This window comes from Lagopus muta, chromosome 6, assembly GCF_023343835.1.
Source record: "Lagopus muta isolate bLagMut1 chromosome 6, bLagMut1 primary, whole genome shotgun sequence".
In the NCBI taxonomy this organism is placed as follows: domain Eukaryota; kingdom Metazoa; phylum Chordata; class Aves; order Galliformes; family Phasianidae; genus Lagopus; species Lagopus muta.
The window spans coordinates 16536037-16557099 of record NC_064438.1 but is presented as its reverse complement, the minus strand read 5'-3'; the positions used below and the strand labels follow the sequence as shown (position 1 = coordinate 16557099).

The window sequence follows — 21063 nt, the reverse complement described above, 5'->3', positions numbered from 1 at the left end:
ACATTCTTGATTTATGTGTTCTTTACCAAAAATAAATCTTCAAATTAGGAAAAAATGTTTATTTTCCAAAGGTACCTGAACATCCATCTTGAATAAATGACACCAAACAGTAATGTTTCTGATTGTTTTTTTGTTTTGCTCATAGAATCAGAAATGGTATCTATTCTATTAGTAGTACATGAGGTAAGCGACAGGCTGACTTCAGTGTCTTTTTCACATACTTTTAAAAAGTAGCCTTAAGAAAAGTATCTTTGAGACAGACAGTTTAAATGACAGTTTTCTGAATCTTGTCCAGTAGATTCCTGTAGATTCAGATTTCTGAATCTTTTCCCAGGTATTTGTTTAGGAAGGGCTAATAATGGGATGATGGAATCATAATTGGAAATGTCATTTATTCCAAAGAACTTTGCTGCTTCCAGTGCTTTCACTAGAACTTGTGGCACAAACTGCATAATCTATGAAGTAATTATTGGTATTGTTGTGAGAATTTCCAGTAGCAATCAAACTTAGCTAAAATCCATGAAAGAAAATGCTGGATAATCTTGTTTAAAATTAAATGACTTAAATGTATTGATTTTTGTTTCTTTCCATGGTAATATGAAGTCAACCGCTTTGGTATGAAAAAATTATGTGAAGGCTTTTCTTTCCAGAATGGAATTATCACTGGTGTTTATCCTGCTAGCCCCTCTAGCTGGCTTATTGTAGTTGTGGGTGTGATGTCAACAATGTATGCAAAAATTGATCCTTCTTTAGGAATAATAGCGAAAATCAACCGAACCCTTGATACAACGTAAGTAGTCTGAAAACTTACTGTTCTCTAAACCAAATCAGTTTTATGTGTGATTGCTTTTCATCTAAATCCTGTTAAAGCATACCAGTCTTTGAACAGTGTCTTTGTGATAGAGTAAGCGTAAATCTTAATGCATGAAGTTATTAAATGTGTAGGTTGTTGTACCAGTATTACTGCATTGTTGTATACGTGTTTGGGAAGTGCATTTGGCAACTTCTGTTGCCTTAGTTCTGGCCATAGGAGAGGAAGTTTGGAAAGGAGTTCAATAACAAGGAGCAGACAGGCGTAAAACTTGCACAATGCCTGCCTTTGTACCACAGAATGTAGGTTGGTAATGTTAAGTTCTCCTTAAAACTTAAACTGACGTTAACTGATTCATACTGCCTTTTGTTTTAAATAGTGGCTATATGTCAAACCAAACACAGAACATTGTGAGTGGAATACTTTTTGGCACAGGGCTTTGGGTTGCCCTTATTGTCACAATGAGGTACTCCCTGAAAATGCTGCTTTCCTATCATGGCTGGATGTTTGCTGAACATGGCAAGCTTTCTGCAGGCACCAAGCTGTGGATGGTAAGGATGTATTGACTTTCTGTTCTGTCTCATCTCTTTGTGTATGTGGTCTGTTTTCAAAGCCCTGAAGTAGGTAGTTTTGTAGTTGTTCTTTTTTTCTGTCTTGCTTGAGTTTTCTGTGTCACAGAACAAGGGTTGTTGGGTATTTTTTACTAATGACTATCATCCTTTTGATGCTTTAATTAAACTATTCAATATGGCTTTGTGGAAGGAAAAGCAAACACTTCAAGAAGAATGTCTAAATTTCCCAGCACCTTGGGACTGTGTGACTCAAATGCCTACTTCCCTATGTGCAACCACAGCTTAAACTCAGGCTATGGAACAACAACAAAAAAATGTTGTTCTCTCCAGAAAGCACTACTCTAATTCTTTTTTAAAGTAGAAATGCTGGTATTTTTAGTCATCCGTTCTAAAATTAACCTTACATTTAAAGAAAACTGCAGTCTGTCCCTTCAAATGGTCGTAGTGGTAGGACTCCAAACAGAGTTGGAGAAAACATATGAGGTGGGGAGCTTGTAACACAATTTACACTTAAAGATAAGACTAGAATGACGTGGCTTCTCTTGATAATTAAGATGCTTTGGAAAAGGGTTTGAGAGGCTGCCATCTCCCTTAAAGGCTGTAATAGGTGTGGGGAAGGTATGTATAGGTGCTCTGGAAGGGGGGGAGGATTTTTATTATTTAGGCTCAGTTGTTTAAACTTCTTCCATTGTTGACATAGAATTTAAGTGCTCTCCTAAGATAAGAGTTAGCTTCCTTAAAAAAATCAAGAGATGTATAATGATATATTATGGAAGTTGTTCAACAACAGAAATCCAGAATATACATTACAGTTCAATATTAGTTTGTTACAAATGAAATTTCTAATCAATAGTTTCTCCTGGAAGCAGTGTCAAGAGCCTCATGACTTCAATTTGTACAGTCCAGGCTCTGAATGGTAAGGCTTTCTGTCGATTGCTTGAAGCTCTCTCTGTCTGGGTTTTCAGCATGTCCTACCAAACAGATATGTTAAGGCTGTTAATCTTAGCTTATAACACTAGCCTTGAACAGTATGAACTGTAGTGCTACTTACCACGCTCTGTTGCATATTATTGATATACTTTGGTATATGATATGCTGCATACATTTGTTCTATTTTGCTGTGTGTTACATGTGGTTTAAAAACAGGCCACTATACAGGTGTATGCCTAGCAGTATCTCATCTCTGTTTAATATAAGCCTTTATTTCACTCCTTGCATTTTTTTAGGTAGTTCCAACAAAAGAGAGGACTAGTTTACCTATAAACCAGCACCAACTACCTCAGCTTTCTAAACCTTTGTTATCCAGGAGGGATTTTTCTGTGCATGTGTTGTTTTTTCCCCAGCTGATTTTCATGCTGATTAACAGCATAACAATATACTCACGATGTTTTTCTTTGTTCAAATAGTCCTGCAGATAGCAAACCTGTGCTGCGATTTCAGCTGCAGTATTGATTGTTTGGCAGGCTAATTGGAAGTCTGGTGACCCATCTAATGAAAATATTTCAGCTTCAAAGTAATTAGGTTTTCTGATGGGTATTAGGATGTGAAATCAGAGAAGTAATGAAGGAGGTGTCAGATCACTTCAGTGGCCTCAGACTCTTCAGTAAACTTGTAGTTGAGCATGTTTGTTGTATTTGTCAGTTGAGCAGGTAGTCTTACTCTCTGTCTGAAGAAAATCTTGCCTGGCTGAAGAGTTCTGGAATAAAATAGTCTCCAAGTATGGGAAGTAGATTTTCTTACGAAAAGCTGTGGTCTTTTTCTCACCTGGCTTTAAAATTGTCTTATCCACGAAGCACAATCAGATTTCATTGGGCTGATCACTATGGTGCATCTAGCAGATCTGTGCTGTGGGGAGGTCTTTTTTGCTGGTAACACACTGCAACTGTTAATGGCTTTGCTGCCTGAAACAGCCTCCTGTAGCTGTGCTGACCAAGGAAATGCAGAGGGAATGGGCTGTTCTCATAAGTAGCGTTTTCAGTTGTTTGTAATTTGGGTGAATAGGGCAAATGTTAGCAATTAAGTAGTGAAAGGGCATCCTCAGTTTTCTTCTGTCTTCAGCCCGTTGGAACACAGTATATTGAACTTCATAGAATATACTATATAGGATGTTGAGATTGTACTTCACAATAAGTGAACTGTTGGTTTAATACTTGATTTTACTTTCATGCCCAAATGGGGTGATTAATATCAATATCCTTCCATGCATAGTCTAGAATTTGCCTGGTTGAGAGTTTCAACTTAGTGCATGTCACAGCTGAGAGGTATTCAGAGATAGAAGCAGCATTTCTATCTTCAGTCCGTGGAGAAGATGGGATGCTGTAAAACTTGAAACTGAGTCTGGAACTGTTGTCTTTGATTTTTTTTGTTTGTTTATTGGTTTTTGATAACACAAGGACTGTGCATAACATTGGCATGCTTGCACAACTTGATGTGTTTAAATCATGCAGTTGATTATCTGGGTGCAAACTGTTCTTAAAGAAACTCCCTTTAAATGTGTACTCTTGATGTTGAGCTATAACTTTGAAAAATGTCAAAGCATGATTCCAAAGCATAATTCTTAATGATGGCTATTGTTATGCGGGATGCTTGGCTGATCAATTCCTGTTTTGGAGTACAATTGAGGTGGATTTTTCTGTTGGCTATTTTGTAAGTAAAATATCGATGGGTACATTTGCTTTTTAATCTTCATAAAGGAAAATGAATGAGGAAGTGCACTCAGTAACTGCCTCTGTTTTCTATTGAGATCAAGGCGTCTCATATGCGAACAATATTGCCTAATGACCAGAAGAAGTCAGGAAATCTCCATGATGCTCTTTTTCTTCAAATGATGTGTTGTTTGCTTTGGAAGATAGTTTGCCATTGCCTTTTTGCCTTTGTCAAACAGTGATAAAGATGATAGTTGGCTAAATTTAGTCTAATGTTGCTTACTAGTGAAAGGAACTCCCAGCTATGTTATTCCTTTTACTCTGTCATTTTCCTTTGTGGAACATAATAAATTGAAGTGTATATTTTGATTTTGTTTTTCCTTCAGACTCTTGTAAAACTCTTCTCAGGACGTAAACCCATGTTGTACAGTTTCCAGACGTCTTTACCACGATTGCCAGTTCCAGCTGTCAAAGACACAGTCACCAGGGTGCGTGGAGTTCGATTCATTATCTTTGGTAACATTGAATCCATGCTTAGATGCCTTTGTATTTATATCAGAGTGTTTTTGTTTTGTTTTTGCCATGTCTTAAAATCATTATGTGGTGGTATCAATATTTTCTCATACATTAAAACGGAATGTGTAGAAATTAAGGGCTAAGACAAACCACTGAAATGGATGACAGTTTGAAGCTGGCTTGCTTCACGTTGGGTGATATGATGTCTGTTACAACACTTTCCAATGAAGTGATATGCAGGGCTTTCAGTGCATCTTGTATTTGTTATGTTGACTAGCATGCATATAAGCATGTGTTTTATGACAGAAAGTCTTGCAGCAAAGTGTGTAAGTAGGACTGTGTGTTACAGAAACTGAAGGTTTGAAGGAAAAGAGCTCGATGAAGCTGCTTAAAGCTGAAGAGTTGAGTCCTATGATAACAATAAATATGTTCTTTAAAATGCTTTCTTCTCTGGAGAGGAGAATGTATTGTTAGAAAAGTGACCTTTTCCACAAATTCTGGAAAAGTTTGCAGGAAAATGTTTAGAAGTGTTTTAACAACACAGCGTTTTGCAGCCTTATACATTTGAATCTGAATGCTCTCTCTGCTGTAAATGATGTAAACGTTCTCTCTGCGGTAATGATGTACATGACTTTCTGCTGAAATGATGAGAAGGTGCACATCTGCAACTACACTGATGCTGATTCTCTTCCTGTATTGTAGTATCTGGAATCAGTCCGGCCACTTATGAATGATGAAGAGTTCAAAAGAATGGAGGGTCTTGCAAAAGATTTTGCGTTTAACTTAGGACCAAGGCTTCAGTGGTACTTAAAACTAAAATCGTGGTGGGCCACAAACTATGTGAGTAGATCAACAGATGACTTCAAATTACATCTGTTGAATATTTGTTTCCTGTTGTATTTTTGGCTTATTGTTCATTCTGTCTTAAATGGAGAAGAAGGGAATTGAAACTTGTGCAAAGTGCGTTGGAGACCACTGGATTTGCACAGAAATAAGTTGATGTGGGATTTTGAAAACAGAAAGTTTGGTAAATGGAACTTTATAGAGCACATCTTTGTTCAGTTCTGTGTGTGTTATTCTGGAGCCAGTGATTTAGCTATTACGACTGCTCATAGGCTATTTATCCTTGTTAAGATTTGTAATTAAACCCTGAACATAGCTGTCCAGGTAGTTTAGATAGAAGAGTACTTTAGGAAAACTTTTTTATGTAGAATTGATAAAGCATATGGAAAAGAAATAAGCAATTGTAAGAAATGTTTTCCATCAAAAAGAAAATCCAAACTGCAGTATCATAGTGAGAACTGTGTAATGCAATTATAATCATAGAATGGCATGGGTTAGAAAGGTCCTTTAGGAGGACCTCACCTAGTTTCAACTCCCTTGCAGTAGGCAGAGTTCCCAACCACTTGATGAAGCTGCTTAAAGCCCCTCATCCAACCTGGCCTCAAACATGAGGCATCCACAGCTTCTCTGGGAAACTTGTTCCAGTGCTCACCGCCCTCATAGTGAAGAATTTCTTCCTCAGATATCTCATTGAAATCTCCTTTCTTTTAGGTTAAAGTCATTACCCAGGTTCTATCCTTTTATGCCTTTTTACAAAGTCCCTACTTTCCTGTAGGCCCCTTTTGTGTAGTGGAAGGCTGCAATAAGTCTCTTCTGAGCCTTTTCTTCTCTGGGCTGAACAACCCCAAGGCTGCCCTTGAGCTTCCTGATGTAGTATCTAAAACCTCTCTACACATTAACTGTAGTTCTCTTAGGTTACCCCAGCATTTGGGGTTTCTGATGCATTTCAAATGTCATGTGAAGATGACAATTTATTCAGAAACTCACTATTTCTAGAATTATCCCACTTTTTTTTTTTATTTGCTTTCCTTAAATATTAACAGAAATCAGTGGAGGATTTTTGTTTCTTTGTATGTTTTTAAGTGGGGGGGGTGGCAAGCTGACTGTTAAATTTCTATTTCTGTACAAAGCACTGTAATGTGGAATTATCGACATAGCAGGTGTCAACTATAGAAATAATGAACTTTTACTCATCTTTTTTCATCCTACAGGTGAGCGATTGGTGGGAAGAATATATCTACCTTAGAGGGCGTGGACCAATTATGGTTAACAGTAACTATTTTGCAATGGTAGGTAAATGCTATAAATGCCTTATGGGTCAAAGAAGCATTGGAAAATTTCTGTCATGGATCTTAACTTATTTTTCTTTAATATTTCCCTTTTTAGACCTCTGTTGCCACTGAGTATGTGGCTTTCTTTGTTCTTTCTGGAGTACAATCTGAAACAAATGTCTTACAAAGTGCTATCTTCATAATAAACTTAGCACATCTGGCAGTTGGGCAAACCTGTGCAGTGATGGCTTCTTTTGCAGTTTTATACTTACTGCAACAAGCTATCTTTAAAAAAGATTAATGTGGAAAAAAAACAAACTGATGCAGATGCATAGCACAGTTGTGTGTTCTGGTATTTGTAAATGTCTGTACAGGAAGTAAAGTTGTGAAAGACCCTGAGGTTAAAAACATAAGTAGGAAATACTGTGGTTTTGAATTCAAATTTTCAGTAGCATTATATGGGATGACTGACAGCCATGCTGTAGGTTTTCAAACTGGTGCTGTTAAGGAAATTGTGGCTATTGAAGGAATGGAATTTAAGTCATCAACTCACTGCACTAATGTACTTCATGTATTTTCAAGACTTGACTTCATTGACCAGAATATAGCTTAAAAAAATAAAACAAACAAACAAAAAAAAACACAAAAAAACAGTAGTACTGTATATTTTTCAGTGTTCTATGATAATAGCTAACTTAAGATTCTTATGTACTTTGCAGGACTTCCTTTATTTATTTCCCACAACCATACAGGCAGCTAGAGCTGGTAATATTATCCATGCCATCCTGCTCTACCGGAAAAAACTGGACAGACAAGAAATCAAGCCAGTATGTACATTGGTTTAAATAGCTTTTGGTCTTTTCCAGCACAGTTTATAAGGAGTTGATCAGCTTTTACAGCAGGAGAGGAAAGAGTTGTGCCAGAGCCATATATGAGACTCAACTGAATTTGTGATCTCAGGCATCTTTGTTGTCACTTGAATTGCACATGTGCACAAACTACTGGCTATCAGATACAAGCTTCTGTTACACCAGCTAATTGCAGCACTTGAAACTGACCCTAGCTATTTGCCCCAAAGAGAATTAAGGTCTTGTGTTTGCATACGTTAAGTACACCACCTAACAAATTATTGATAGGTAGCAAGCATGTCATGGTACTTCTGAACCACTGAGTTCTGGAAATCCCAGCAGGAAAACATTTTCCTATTTCCTGCTAATACTGACTGTAAGGATGAATTTTAAATTGAGTAGCATATGAAGTAGGTTATATGCTGAAATATTAACTACAATTGGATGTGTACTGCTTGCCATATTTTCATGTTGTTCTTTGTGATTTCTGCTTATAGTTGCTTTGCTTAGTGAATCTGCCAAATGCAATGAATTTATTTACTTGATATATCAAGGTAGAAAATAAACACTGCAGTATATTGCTGAATTTACTCATTTCTTAAGCTGGTGTAGCAATAAAGCTAGACAACTTTTTTTAAAGTTAAGTTTACCTGAAGTTTAGAAACATTTGATTTATGCTAAGTGTGTGACTTCATACTTCCTCAGGTCACTGCATTTCCATAAAACTTAAGTGACTTTCAAGCAGATATTGTTTGAATACTTGATTTGTTTCTATTTCATATTTTATTCAAGTAAGCATCATAACCCCCAGCCCACATACTTAGTCTGTGATGATTCAATGGATACAATTTTTTTCCTAGTGTCATATAAAGAAACGCTAAGAAATGTTTGTAGTTTTTCTTCAAAGCAGGTGTCCTAGGGGAGTCTTCCTACTGTTCTGTTTGTTTGGATGTTTGGACCCAGATAATTGGAGTAAATACATGGTGTGTCTAAGAAATGGTATTTGTCAGGCAGAACACTGCCTTAAAAACATCCAGACTTCAGAGGAATTCAGATCCTGATGTGGACATAGTGGTTGTAAGAAAGTCTGCTTGATAACAAAAGACACCATTGAAAGAGTGCAGTTGAGTAGCTGTTGCTGTTTGAATCAAAGGTTGTCCTTGGACTTGGTGTTGTGATTTCTCCTGCATAGGAGAAATCCAACAAGGAAGGGAGCCAAAGTAGATAAGGATAGGAGGAGAGTTGTGTACTCTCTTGGGTTTATGATGTAATTTCATAGGTAGATTAATCAGAAACAGAGGAAGAAATCAAGGGGTAACCCAGATTGACCATAGAGCACATTGGATTTCTGATGCAAGCTATCTTAAGTGCTTGCTTCTGAAGAGGGAGCTTTGATAAGAATTAAAAAATAAAAATAAAAAATACAGCTACTGGAATGTCAGTGAGTGAAATCTTCCACGTGTAGTTGAAGGGAAAACAAGGAACTGAAAAAAAATGATGCATTAGAAATATTCTTGTTCTGCAGCCTCTTGTTTACCCAGATTGTTTTTTTCTTTTAAATTTACTAACAATAAATACTAATTTAGAATTTAATCCACATGTTTTGTACAGATTCTTCTGATGGGATCCACTGTTCCGCTTTGCTCAGCTCAGTGGGAGCGGATGTTTAATACCTCCCGCATCCCAGGAGAAGAATCAGGTAAGCAGGGCTATCCAAGGAGAGAAGAACATCTTAATGGAGCTCACAGTTTTGGGGATATTTTCTGCTAGACTCCCTTTTTTTCAGCTAAGGGGTTGAATGACACCAGGGCACCAGTACTGCTGTTTCTCAGGAAGTAATGAATTGTCATAGAGCACATAGATAGTTTTTTCTGTTCTGAACGACTTTGAAACTTCACTTCAGTGCTTGTCTCTTTAATTCAAAGCTGACTTCAGGAAATTCTGCCTCATGCTTTTAATTTATATGCAACCTTTTTCTTTTTTTTTCCTGGTCTACCCTTTCTTTTGATACACAGAGTTTTTCTTTGCGCAGATTGAGTTCTCTCATCTGAGTCATTTTAAAATGTGTCCTTTTTTGACTTTTTTTTTTTCCTTCAGTTTATTATTTACAACAGCATCTTAATGTATTCTGCTCAATATGAATGTGTGTTCAGCATTGTTGCTTACCTGGGTTAAAGGCAGGTACAATCTTAGTCCTTAGGCAGGCTTTTCAGTGCCAGTGTTATCTTGATGATTTGTATGCACTGTAAGATACCAGATAGATGAATCAGCTCTAAGAAGGACAGTGACTAAATCTTTCTCTGTAACACATTAAGGAAAACACATTCTTTTTTATTAGCTTCTGCTCTAACTTTCAGCAGTGAAGTGATTATTCTAAGTTTTAACTAAATTTTTACATCTTACTGTTGAATTGAGATACCTGTTTAAGTAGAACAGGGTTATTTTTGTGTGAATCTGTTCCTGCAGCTTCTATGGGATATTAAGAGTGTATTTACAAGTTCACAAGCAATCGTGTTTGCTAGCCATGCCCAAAAAGCAGTTATATCTGTAAGTCAAAGTTCATCTGTACGTTTTCACTGTAAATGGACATATGCTTTCAATTCAGACAACAGGAGTTAGGTATGTCTTGAAGGAAGGCAGATGCATGCATTTTCATTAGTGCATGGATAATAAAAACATGGGTAGAAAAGTAGGGTATGTCACACCTCTTCCAGTCCTTTCAGTTGCTTATTGAAATTAGCCATGTAACCATGGGGTAATTTCATCTCCTTATTTTATTTTTTAATGCCTTCTCTGGCATAGCAAGGATTTTTTTACATATCCATGTTAAAGTTGTATTGTTCTTTGCAGGTGACAGTGATGTTCTTTAGTAGTGTCATGGAGTCATAGAATGGTTTGAAGAGCTATTAAAGATCATGTAGTTCCAACCCCTGCCATGGACATGGCACCTTCCAGATACCTTTCCATCCCCGTCTGGACAGATATTCCAGATTTTCCAACTGCTTCTCCTATAATTCATTTATACTGGTGTGAGTCTTAGTACCTGCCATGTTGAAGAGTTGTGTTGAGGCTTAACAAATATGGTGGTCTTGTTCAAGGTACATTTGACTGTCACATAGGCTTGTATAACCTGGTGGGTTGGAGCTTTAATATTCCTGCATCTTGAAGATCCTAAGGAACTTTAATTTTTTGCAAACTTTAAAGGGGCTTATTCCCATTCAGGGATTCGGGTTGGTCCTGATGAACGTTTGGTGACTTGTTTGTTGTACTTGAATGTGACAGTCAGTGCATCAGCTTTGAGAATTTGGAATATTAAAGCACTTGAGGCAAATTGTTCTCCGTGCAGTGGTATTTTTCGATGGAGTGTATCCCTGAAGGCTTAGTAGGGGCTTCTCCCCCAAACTGGCCTCCAATGATTCCCCCCAATAGCCTGACCTACATTCTCTGGGCTCAGCTTCTTTTTATGTTTGTGGCTTTTTTTTTTTTTTTTTTTTTTTTTTTGTGCGTGTGAGGATGCTTTTTTATTTTATTTTTTTCCAAGTGTCAAAACAGAATAGGAGGCAGATCATCTGGAAATACCAACATTAGCAGTCAACAGATGAAAGAAAATGTTGCTGTCCGTTTTTCTCAGTTCTGAGAATCAAACCCTGTACTAATTCTGCAGCAGATTTTCTTGGAGCTTTCAGGTGCCCTTGTGATATTTCTATAAAAGCTTGAGCTTTATCTAGGTTAGCCGAAGGTGCCATAAGTATAAAACTGCTTCTGGTCAGTGGATACCTCTCAAAACTTTATGGGTAGGTCAGAACACCCAAAGTAGAGAACTCTTTCCTGGTACTATGTTTCTCAGAATAATGAATTTTAGGCTTTTAGGATGTCTCTTCACTGTCTCATCAACTGATTTCCTCAGATTTATAAGAATGTCAGCAGGAAGAGCAAAAGAACTGAATTACTGGTTTCCATCATATGAGGAGTTTACCTAGCTGCTTAGAAAGCTTCAGTAGGTGTTTGACACAAAGCCTTCATGTCATAAGCCTTCTTAGGCTTATTCCAGTTGACCTTCTGTTTATAAACAAAGTGAAGATAAACTTGAATGAGTTGTGGCTAATTGATGGTACATGCAGTAGGCACTTGCCGTTACATAGTGTATTATTAGTATTTTGAGAGTACTTTGTTTTCATAAAAACTATTTGAAATTCTAGATACTCTCCAGCATGTGAAAGACAGCAAACACATTGTTGTCTATCACAAGGGGCGTTACTTCAAAGTGTGGCTGTACCACGATGGTAGACTGTTGAAACCTCGAGAGATTGAACAGCAGATACAAAGAATTCTTGATGATGATTCAGAGCCTCAGGCTGGTGAAGAGAAATTAGCAGCTCTTACTGCAGGAGATAGGTATGGCTATTATCATTTTTTTTTTTTTAAATTAATTTCATTATTTGGGAATATATTGCTGACATGTTCCTGCTGTGCTGTCCTTTGTAATGATGATGTGGAATTAAAAATAATTTGGCAATTGCAGCTCTGTGTAGACTCCCCATACTTAGCTGGAAAGCTGGTGAAGTTTGCTTTGTGGTAAGAAGAGCAATTTGAGGCTTTGCAGTAGTAAGCATGTTAAACTATGTAAGCTTTAGGTTTTCTCTGAGATTCACTGACATTTTACAGAATGTTCTCAAACTTAAGATTGAGAATGTAAATTCACCTGGCTCTTGGTGAGAGATCATTTAATTCAATTCTATTTTGACAAATTCAGTTCAGTCTTGCCTGGTTTCTGGACACTAAAGAGAAATAGCTTTGGGTTTTTAATATACTACCTAAGAGATATTGTACTTCAATACATTTTTTTCAATGGAAAAAGTCACAGATTTCTAAATAAATAAATGTGGCACTGCTGCATAGAAATTTCTTTGTTCGCTAACTTTAGATCTGTTTCAGTTGTTTACCATGGAAGTTTTCATGGAAAATTGTCCAGATGCTTATACTTAGGTGTTACAGCAATAGATATTTTTATCAGTGAATTGTTTTCATTGTTATTACTGTTTTCTTTCACATAACAGGTATCTTCTTTTGTTCAGTTATTAAATGTAGATGATCGATGTTATACATGTTGTGTGCAGCAGAAACTTCTGAAGAATAATGCTTATGCTTTGCATTCATGTTGTGATACGAAGGCATTATTGAATAGTTTGAGTTGGAAGGGACCTGAAAGTTCATTTAGTTCTAGCCCCCCTGCTGTGGACAGGGTTATTTTCCACTAGACCAGGCTGCTCAAAGCCCCTCCAACCTGGCCTTGAACACTTGCAGGGATGTGCATCCATAGCTTCTCTGGGCAGCCTGTTCCTCATCATCTTCATAGCGAAGAATTCCTTCCTGATGTCTAATCTAAATCTGCCTTTTTTTAGTTTAGAGACATTTCTTTCTGCACTCCCTGATAAAGAGTCCCATCCCAGCTTTATTGAGGAGACCCGCTGTGGGTACTGAACTAATGCTGAATTAGTGTTGTTACACTGTGCTGATACAGTTTAAATGAATGCAAGTAGCAAGCAGCTCAAAACTTGATACAAGTAGGAGGAATGTCTCAGGATGATAAAATATGCACTAATGCATGCAACCTGGCTGTAAATCAAATTCTTTCTGCAGGGTACCATGGGCTAAGGCTCGACAGGCTTATTTTAGCCGTGGAAAGAACAAACAGTCCTTAGATGCCATTGAAAAAGCAGCATTTTTTGTGACATTGGATGACGACGAACAAGGGTACAGGAAAGAAGATCCAGTGAGGTCACTAAATGAATATGCAAAATCCTTAATACATGGCAGATGTTATGACAGGTACAGTATTGACTCTGTGAAAAGACCCTTCTCTTTTTCAGAGATGTGCTAATTCACGTGGCTAATGCATATGAGCTAGTGACTTATAAGCATATAAATTTGTCCATTTCATACCAAAAAAAACCCAAAAACAACCAGCATTGTCTTCGAATCTTTTTCACAGACATGAAGTTAGAATATAAAAATGTTTCTGAAACATAAGAATTCATAAGTAAATCTAATCTTTTTGTAGGTGGTTTGATAAAACATTTACTCTTGTAGTATTCAAAAATGGCAAAATGGGCCTGAATGCTGAGCACTCCTGGGCAGATGCTCCTATTGTTGGACACCTGTGGGAGGTAAGTGTTACATACAAAAGGTTAATGTAGAATATAATGTTAGGTGGTTCATGCAACACCTCTGAATAACATCAGATTCCTTTCCAGTCTCTTGCAACTATGTTGCTGATGAGTGATTTTGGATCACTTTTGTCTTCTGTGTTGTCAGCAGAATTCAAAACAAACAAACAAGCGAAACTAGCTAAAAAACAAGTTGCATTGCCTTAAAGACCTTTATTAAAATTTAATGACAACAAACGTGTTTATAGGAAAGTGATATGTCACCCTATCTAGCTTGTTTTTAATATTCTAAATCAATGAACTATTGCCTGTTTGACTTAGCACTTCATTTTGCATATGCACATGCTGCTGAAGCACCTAGGCTTCCCTGTGCTGTAAAATCCCATGTTTATTGTTAAAACTTAGAAGTTATACTCTGTAGCATTTATTTCCCTTAAGCTATTTTTACATTCTAGATTGATGTTATTTAAATTAGCTCTCGTGTTTTGCTGCAATGAATGGTATAAATGGACTTTTTGTCGAATTTGTTCATCATGGAGATAGTTTATTGCTTGAAATCCTATCTGAATATTTTTTCTCTTTGATGTTTAGACCTATAAACAGTTATGACTTCATCACTCAAAAGTTTTTCAGAAACATTAGCTAATTCTGATTTAATTATGAATCTGTGCAAGTGGAACCCAGGTCCAACTGACGCCCCAAGTCATGTCCTGATTTTATTATCTAAGAGTATCCATTTGTATAAGAAGAGAAAGTCCTAACTGCATTCTCTAAATGGGAGAAAGTCAAAACTCATTCAAGGTTGATTGAACAGTCTAGTTCAGACTGGCTGTTCTGGCCAGTGGAAAAGTATTACTTTGTTCTACTTCAGAGAATCGCTCAGTGTGCTCAGTTCATTCTTTGTACTTACTGTTAGTTGGTTCCTTTTCTGCTGAGAATCAGGAAGCCCAAAATAAAATAGAATTCAGTTTCCTAAGAAATTCTGGACGTTTTGTAGTTGGTGTGTTCTATCCATACCAGCAAGAGATTAGAAAGAAGTACAGACATATAGCAGATTTTTATCAAACTCTTTCTTTCCATGTTGAGCAGACTGATAACCTCAAGGTAAAAAACAAACAAAAACCCACAATATTTCTGAAATCCTGTAAGGCAAAGTCTTTGTTTGTCATTCAACCTGCATCATCCATCTTGAAAACTACTCCAAGAAACCCAGTGTGCACATAAAATGTACTGAAACATTGAGCAGCTTGTGAATCTTGAAAAGAATTAAAGATTTCTGATTAATTTTTCGGAAATTCACAATCTGCAATAAACTTTTTGATGAACTGGTTTTGTCAGATAACAGACTTACAGAAATTCTTTAGAACCAAAATTGAACAAAGATTGAAAGCCTTTTTTGGAGGAGGTTTAATTAAAGCGTTTTGCACCACTGTAGTACAGTATTTTATGTATATCTGGTATTTTTCTATTTAGAAGTAAAAATGCCTTAAAGTAATAGGCAGTATTTGAGAATAAATTGTATTTCACTGTGTTTAAAAATGTGTTATCCTGAAAATGTTGGGACTTATTCACTGTTTTTGCAAATTACTTATTGTTGTGGAATTAGGATATAATGTGTTTGCAATTCTAAAAAGGTATCTTCCTTCACAGAACATAATGGCAACTGAGTATCTTGAACTGGGCTACTCTGAGGACGGACACTGCAAAGGAGAAACCAATCAAAATATTCCTATCCCAACCAAACTGCAGTGGGAAATTCCAGAAGAGGTAAGGGGAAAGGGGCTCAGCTGTTCTTAAGCAGTCAAATCATATAATTAATTACTGAAAACCTTACAAGTAGTTAATTGCTTTGAGCCCTGTAAAACATGTATTTTGCTTGTGCGCGTTACCCAGTGTACTTACAAGGATGGCAGTGTTTTTAACACTGCTTTTTAAAAATTCTGCTCAGGAAATAGCAGCTTTTTTCTAGAAACTTTCTTAGCTTAGCAGCTTGTCAAAAATCAATGGCCATCCATTGTAAACAGGAGCAGTACTGCAGTGAAGTTTGAGTTGCTGCTGTGTTGTTGTTATGCCTGTGTAATATTTCCTTGAGATCAGCTGTCTTACATGCATTCAGAATTCTGTGGCTGATGATACACTTAATGTTCTAGTGATCTGAACAGTCTTATGGTTTTTGTTGGAAGAACATTTTTGGACTCCAAATGTGTATTGGCTTAAAACTTTTTTTAAAGCTGTTTGAATCTTAACTTTCACACAAATATATCTTCTTTTTCTCCAGAGGAAGAATATTTACACAATGATGTTAATGGCTTATAATTTATGGATATTTTATAATATTATATGTTTATAATAAATAATTATTTTTTTAAATTTTATAATTTTACATTTATTTTATATTAGTTAAACGTGTGCACTTTTATTTCTTTTGAATGCCTTCAAATGCTTATACGTGTGTATGTGTGTATATGTATATGTATAGATAAGTCATTTGCTTGTGTATTTCAGTGCCAAGATGTGATCGAGAAGTCTCTGAGCACCGCTAGAGCTCTGGCAGATGATGTGGACTTCTGTTCATTTTACTTTGATGTTTTTGGGAAGGGGCTAATAAAGAAAGCAAAAACCAGCCCTGATGCCTTCATTCAGCTTGCCCTGCAGCTTGCTCACTACCGAGTAAGAAGAACAGACTTTGACTTATGCTGTGGGCAATTTAATAAGATTCTGTGTTTCTGTACTTGCGATTAGAATGTGTGATGGTGTGAAGTACGCTGTGCTTTCACGTAACTTTGCACTGCTTGTGTTATTAAAGACATTCAGTGGAAGTTAGTACAAATGCTGAACAGATTACCAGTCAGAAACTCATTGTCCAAAGGTTGATTTATTGGTGCTAATGCAGATTTTTCTCTTCTGCTTAGTTGTTTTAGCCCTAGGTATCTTTAGATATAAAAACTTTGGTAGGTGAATTTGTTGTTGCTGTTCAAACCCACATAGTATTAAACTTACCTGTTAATTTGGAGTCTCCCTTAATTCTGTAGTAATGAACATTCCATTCCTTAACATTATTAATAGGTGTGCCTGCCTGTTGGCTTTTTCTTTTTAGCTCACCTTTTTTTTCCCTGCACATTTTCATAGGATGCCCACATAGCAAAATGTACAGGTTTTGCATTCTGGCTGTCATTGCTCAATATTTATTGGTATTAGCTCTCCGAATTTATCTTTTGTTGCTTTTTTAAATGCAATTCTAAATTGAATGTCAAAGCACAGACATTCCCTTGCTGCTATTATTACTTATTATCTTTGTTACCATTCCTTAGGGCAGCTACATGGCAAATAACTTGACTTTCACGCACCATCCCAACCACCTTTTATTTCTATATTTTCAGTAACCACCCAATCTCTTAATTTGAAGCTGAACAAACTTTTGTGGCCTGAAAGAATTGGTAGCATGTACTAGATAAGCTTTTACAATATAAAAACTTCAGAATCTGTGGATTTTGGATTTTGCAGATTGTTTTCAGTTTTCACTTTCTCAGATTGTGTTCTTTCACTTTTTTTTTTTTTATTCCCATGCTGCCATACAAATCTATGCTGTTAAACTTTGAATTGAAAATATTGTAGCTTACTTAACTACAGCTGTGTTAAGTAGCCACTGAACTTTCTAATAAGCTTTGGATAGTTTTTGAATTAGTTCTTTTTGTGACGAGCCAAAGAAGTGGATATAAAATGTGTAGTCTTTGCTGTAAAAGCATTGATCAAATCCCATTACTACTTTTTTCTGTAAGGCTGCTAATGGTAGACTACTAACAACTTGCTTAACTTGTGGAGTGATTTGCATCCTATGTACTTACCTTGAATGTTATGATCAATTAAGAGAGGCTAAGTCTGTCTAAGCCACTAAGACTTTTTTTTTTTCCAACTTTCAAGGACATGGGGAAATTTTCTTTGACATATGAAGCCTCTATGACACGCTTGTTCAGAGAAGGGAGAACTGAAACTGTCCGTTCGTGCACCATTGAGTCGTGTAATTTTGTTCGAACTATGGAAGACCCCAGTGAAAGTGTAAGTTGACTGTGTTGATTTCTAATACAATCCACAAAGTACCCAGCTAGCACTTTTTATTCAGGTAAATTTCTGTTTATGTACAGAATGTATATATTATAAATGTATATATACATTTAAAGAAAGAGTGATGCCTTGTTTTGAGAATGGAAGTATAGCAGCAGATAGCTGTCTTCATCCTCTGTCAGTATGGCAGAAATTAAAGACTACACCAAAGGAGAATAACGAGTCACTAATTAACAAATATGCCAACTTTATGGATCTTAAACTCCAGAAAGCTGATAATATTTGTGAATTTCTTATTTGTGAAGCAAGGAATGTCATGCCAAACTCTCAATTGCCATTAGAGAACTTTATTGGGGTGAGAGTCTCTTGAATTGCTGCTGTAGAGTTGATAGGTTTGGTTTAACAGAAGGTGCTTAATTTTACCATTCAGCAAGGCTCTAGAAATATCTAAGAATAAAACTTTTGATGGACACATTTTAGTTTTAACATGGTATTTAACGAGGATTCTGACCTGCCATTATGGAACTGTTCAATTTATAGAAATGTGGATACTTTCTAACACAACCATCCCCCTGAATGTACTGTTTCTGCATTTTTGACACATAGCTTATTCACATGGTCTGGAAAGCTAAGTCGGTAGATACCTTTGCTAGTATACTCAAATCTCAATTCAGTCCTTTTTAATACTTGCTTTTACTGCTTGCTTCTTATCTGTGTGTTTTTGCCCTCCAAGAATTTGTCCTCCATGGACTATCCACAAAGCTTTATTCCAGAGTGCCAATAGTAGGCATGCTTAGCATGACTACCAGTGATTTAGAAGCTTTCATCTTGGAGACTAATAGTCTGTTAACAGCGTCCTGAATAAGTGGCATAAAATACAGCGATGCTGGACCTAAGTGACAGGTTACCATATTTTCAGTGTTGCATTTGATATTATAAGATCTTAGCAAAGGAACTATCTTAAAGTGAGTCTGAGACAAATTTTCTTTCAGCCCTTGTGTTACACTCATACGCTGTCATCTAAAATGGCTCTTGCAGTTCCTGCCTTTCTTAAACCACGTTGAAACTTGATTTTCTGCAGCTTTCTAAGAAACCAAACAGATTCACTTAATGGAATTTTTTTCCATCTTTCTTTCATTGTTAGAATGAAAATAAGCTGAAGTTATTCCGGCTTGCGGCTACCAAACACCAGCACTTATATCGTCTTGCCATGACTGGTGCAGGCATTGACCGCCATCTGTTCTGCCTGTATGTTGTTTCCAAGTACCTTTCTGTAGATTCTCCTTTCCTCAAGGAAGTAAGTTATCTTCATTGATTGGTTGCAGTAAATAACCATTTAGTTATTTATTTAGTGCTTTCTGGTATCTGGTTACATATTAATAGAACTCCAGTTTTCCTTAGAAAGAAGATAAGAGTGTAGATAGCGTGGCTTAACATCTTACAGCTTGTTTTCATTTTTTTAATATATATCCGTTTACTAATAGACTTTCAGTAATACCATGTTAAGGTTTGCAAGAAAGATACAATCAGTGTTACAATAAAATACTGGCTCTTAGCACATATTCACCACAGGCAGCCATGCGCTTTCTCTCAAGAATATTCTTTTGGAACTGTAACAAAATTACTTTGTTGTACATTGACATGAACTAATGGAGCCTTATAGTGTAATTTTTGTTACAGTTAACTGCAGTGACAAATGCTTTATCAAGCCATATTTTAAAGTTGGAATTTCTGAAATAAAGTTGGAATGCTCCTGCTTTAAGTTAAGAATCAAACAACCTTGTAGAGCTTCTGCAGCTTTCCAAGAAACCTCTGTATTGTTGGAGACTTTACAAACTTTTAAGAACTACTTTCTGTAGTATTTAACAGGGATTTGAGTACCATCACTGCTGATCTTGTTAACAAGGTCTGTTATGCAGAGTTTACCAGGCTATAGATCAGTTTCATCAGTTTTGAAATAACATTTGTACTCTTAAGAAATTTTATTACTTTTTAGAAATGAACATCAAGATCCAATATGTTGATAGTTTACATGTTAGGACAAGTTAAGTTGTTTCTTTTAACACTCAATTATTCATTCCATTGACGTGTGAACTAGAGTTACCTTTTAATATTGCTTTATTGAATATTTTTAAAGTTATTTTTATTGTTTCTTGAGAGAGTTGCTTGTTCCTAAATAATATGATGTACTTGATTTTCTTTTTTTTTTTTTAACCTCTAATAAAGGTTTTGTCAGAGCCTTGGAGGCTATCAACGAGTCAGACACCACAGCAACATATTGATCTGAAGAAGAACCCTGAGATGTTATCTTCTGGTGGAGGATTTGGACCTGTATGTTTACTAAATACAAATATCCCTTTTAAGAACAGTTTTGTTTCAGACCCATAGTCCCCTAATGTTGCACATTAGAAGTGCAATATACACTTCAAAAGTGTGTTTAAAGTTTTCTAATTATGTGAATGTGCTCAGAAAAACCAACATCACCTTTTTCCCTTGTCCCACTAAAAAATGGATCATCCTTAAGGAAATATGCAGTTATCAAATGTGGTGTAAGGCTCCACAGGAGGGCTGATAAACTGGAGGCTTCTGTCATAGTATCTATGCCTGCAGATTTAGTATGTCAAACTATTATTAAAGTGACAAGCAGTTTACTACTTACACTAGATTTTAAGATTGTGATTTGTGGAAAGTAAGTATTTCACTGTGATGAGATTTTTTTTATTTATAATTTTTAATTAATTTTAAAAAAATAATTGTTCATGTTTTCCTCTGAATTAAGCTAATCAGATTGTCTGCTTGCCTTCCTAAATATGAGTAGTGGCTAGGATAAGAATAAAACAGTTTTGTGGAGCTAGTGTACTGTTAGAGTTGTAAATGAGCTTCTGACTGGCTATAGTCTTTCACCAAGATTTGAATATGGAAATTGGTAATATTCTTGTTAACTCTGTTAGGCAGGCTTCTCCATGTGATAGACTGGATTCGTCTGTTTCAAAAAGCATTTCTGTTAAAAGAACGGTGAGGGCATCACAGGACTACTCTTCGGCACTCAGAAATCAGAATAATTATTGTGTATTTTGGCTGGCTTGTCAAGCTGAAAGCTGGTTTTGTGGCCGTTGCTTGATCGGTTTAGAAAGTGAAGGAAAACTAAGTTCAAGACTTGTCATTTTTCTTCCCTTAGGTGGCTGATGATGGTTATGGTGTTTCTTACATAATCTTAGATGAAAACTCCATCCATTTCCATGTCTCCAGCAAATTCTCTTGTTCTGAAACGGTAAGGGACAATCTTCTCCTGCTCTGATATCTGCTTGTAAAACTCTTCTACTCACTG

At 36.3% G+C, this 21063-nt stretch overlaps 1 protein-coding gene across 4 annotated transcripts in view; it reads left to right on the top strand.

Moving 5' to 3' along the window:
* CPT1A (carnitine palmitoyltransferase 1A) overlaps positions 1 to 21063 on the top strand; it is a 36743-nt gene that overhangs the window by 11262 nt on the left and 4418 nt on the right. For 3 of the 4 annotated variants that reach the window (XM_048949706.1, XM_048949705.1, XM_048949704.1), the window contains exons 4-19: positions 651 to 790; positions 1191 to 1362; positions 4415 to 4516; positions 5247 to 5384; positions 6599 to 6676; positions 7378 to 7485; positions 9118 to 9205; positions 11706 to 11901; positions 13147 to 13335; positions 13568 to 13673; positions 15324 to 15440; positions 16179 to 16343; positions 17595 to 17729; positions 18880 to 19032; positions 19962 to 20066; positions 20914 to 21006. In XM_048949706.1, coding sequence (XP_048805663.1) covers positions 651 to 790; positions 1191 to 1362; positions 4415 to 4516; positions 5247 to 5384; positions 6599 to 6676; positions 7378 to 7485; positions 9118 to 9205; positions 11706 to 11901; positions 13147 to 13335; positions 13568 to 13673; positions 15324 to 15440; positions 16179 to 16343; positions 17595 to 17729; positions 18880 to 19032; positions 19962 to 20066; positions 20914 to 21006 — 2085 coding nt within the window. Of the gene's footprint in view, positions 1 to 603; positions 791 to 1190; positions 1363 to 4414; positions 4517 to 5246; positions 5385 to 6598; positions 6677 to 7377; positions 7486 to 9117; positions 9206 to 11705; positions 11902 to 13146; positions 13336 to 13567; positions 13674 to 15323; positions 15441 to 16178; positions 16344 to 17594; positions 17730 to 18879; positions 19033 to 19961; positions 20067 to 20913; positions 21007 to 21063 lie in introns of all 4 variants that reach the window. The other variant, XM_048949707.1, reaches the window with a different exon arrangement.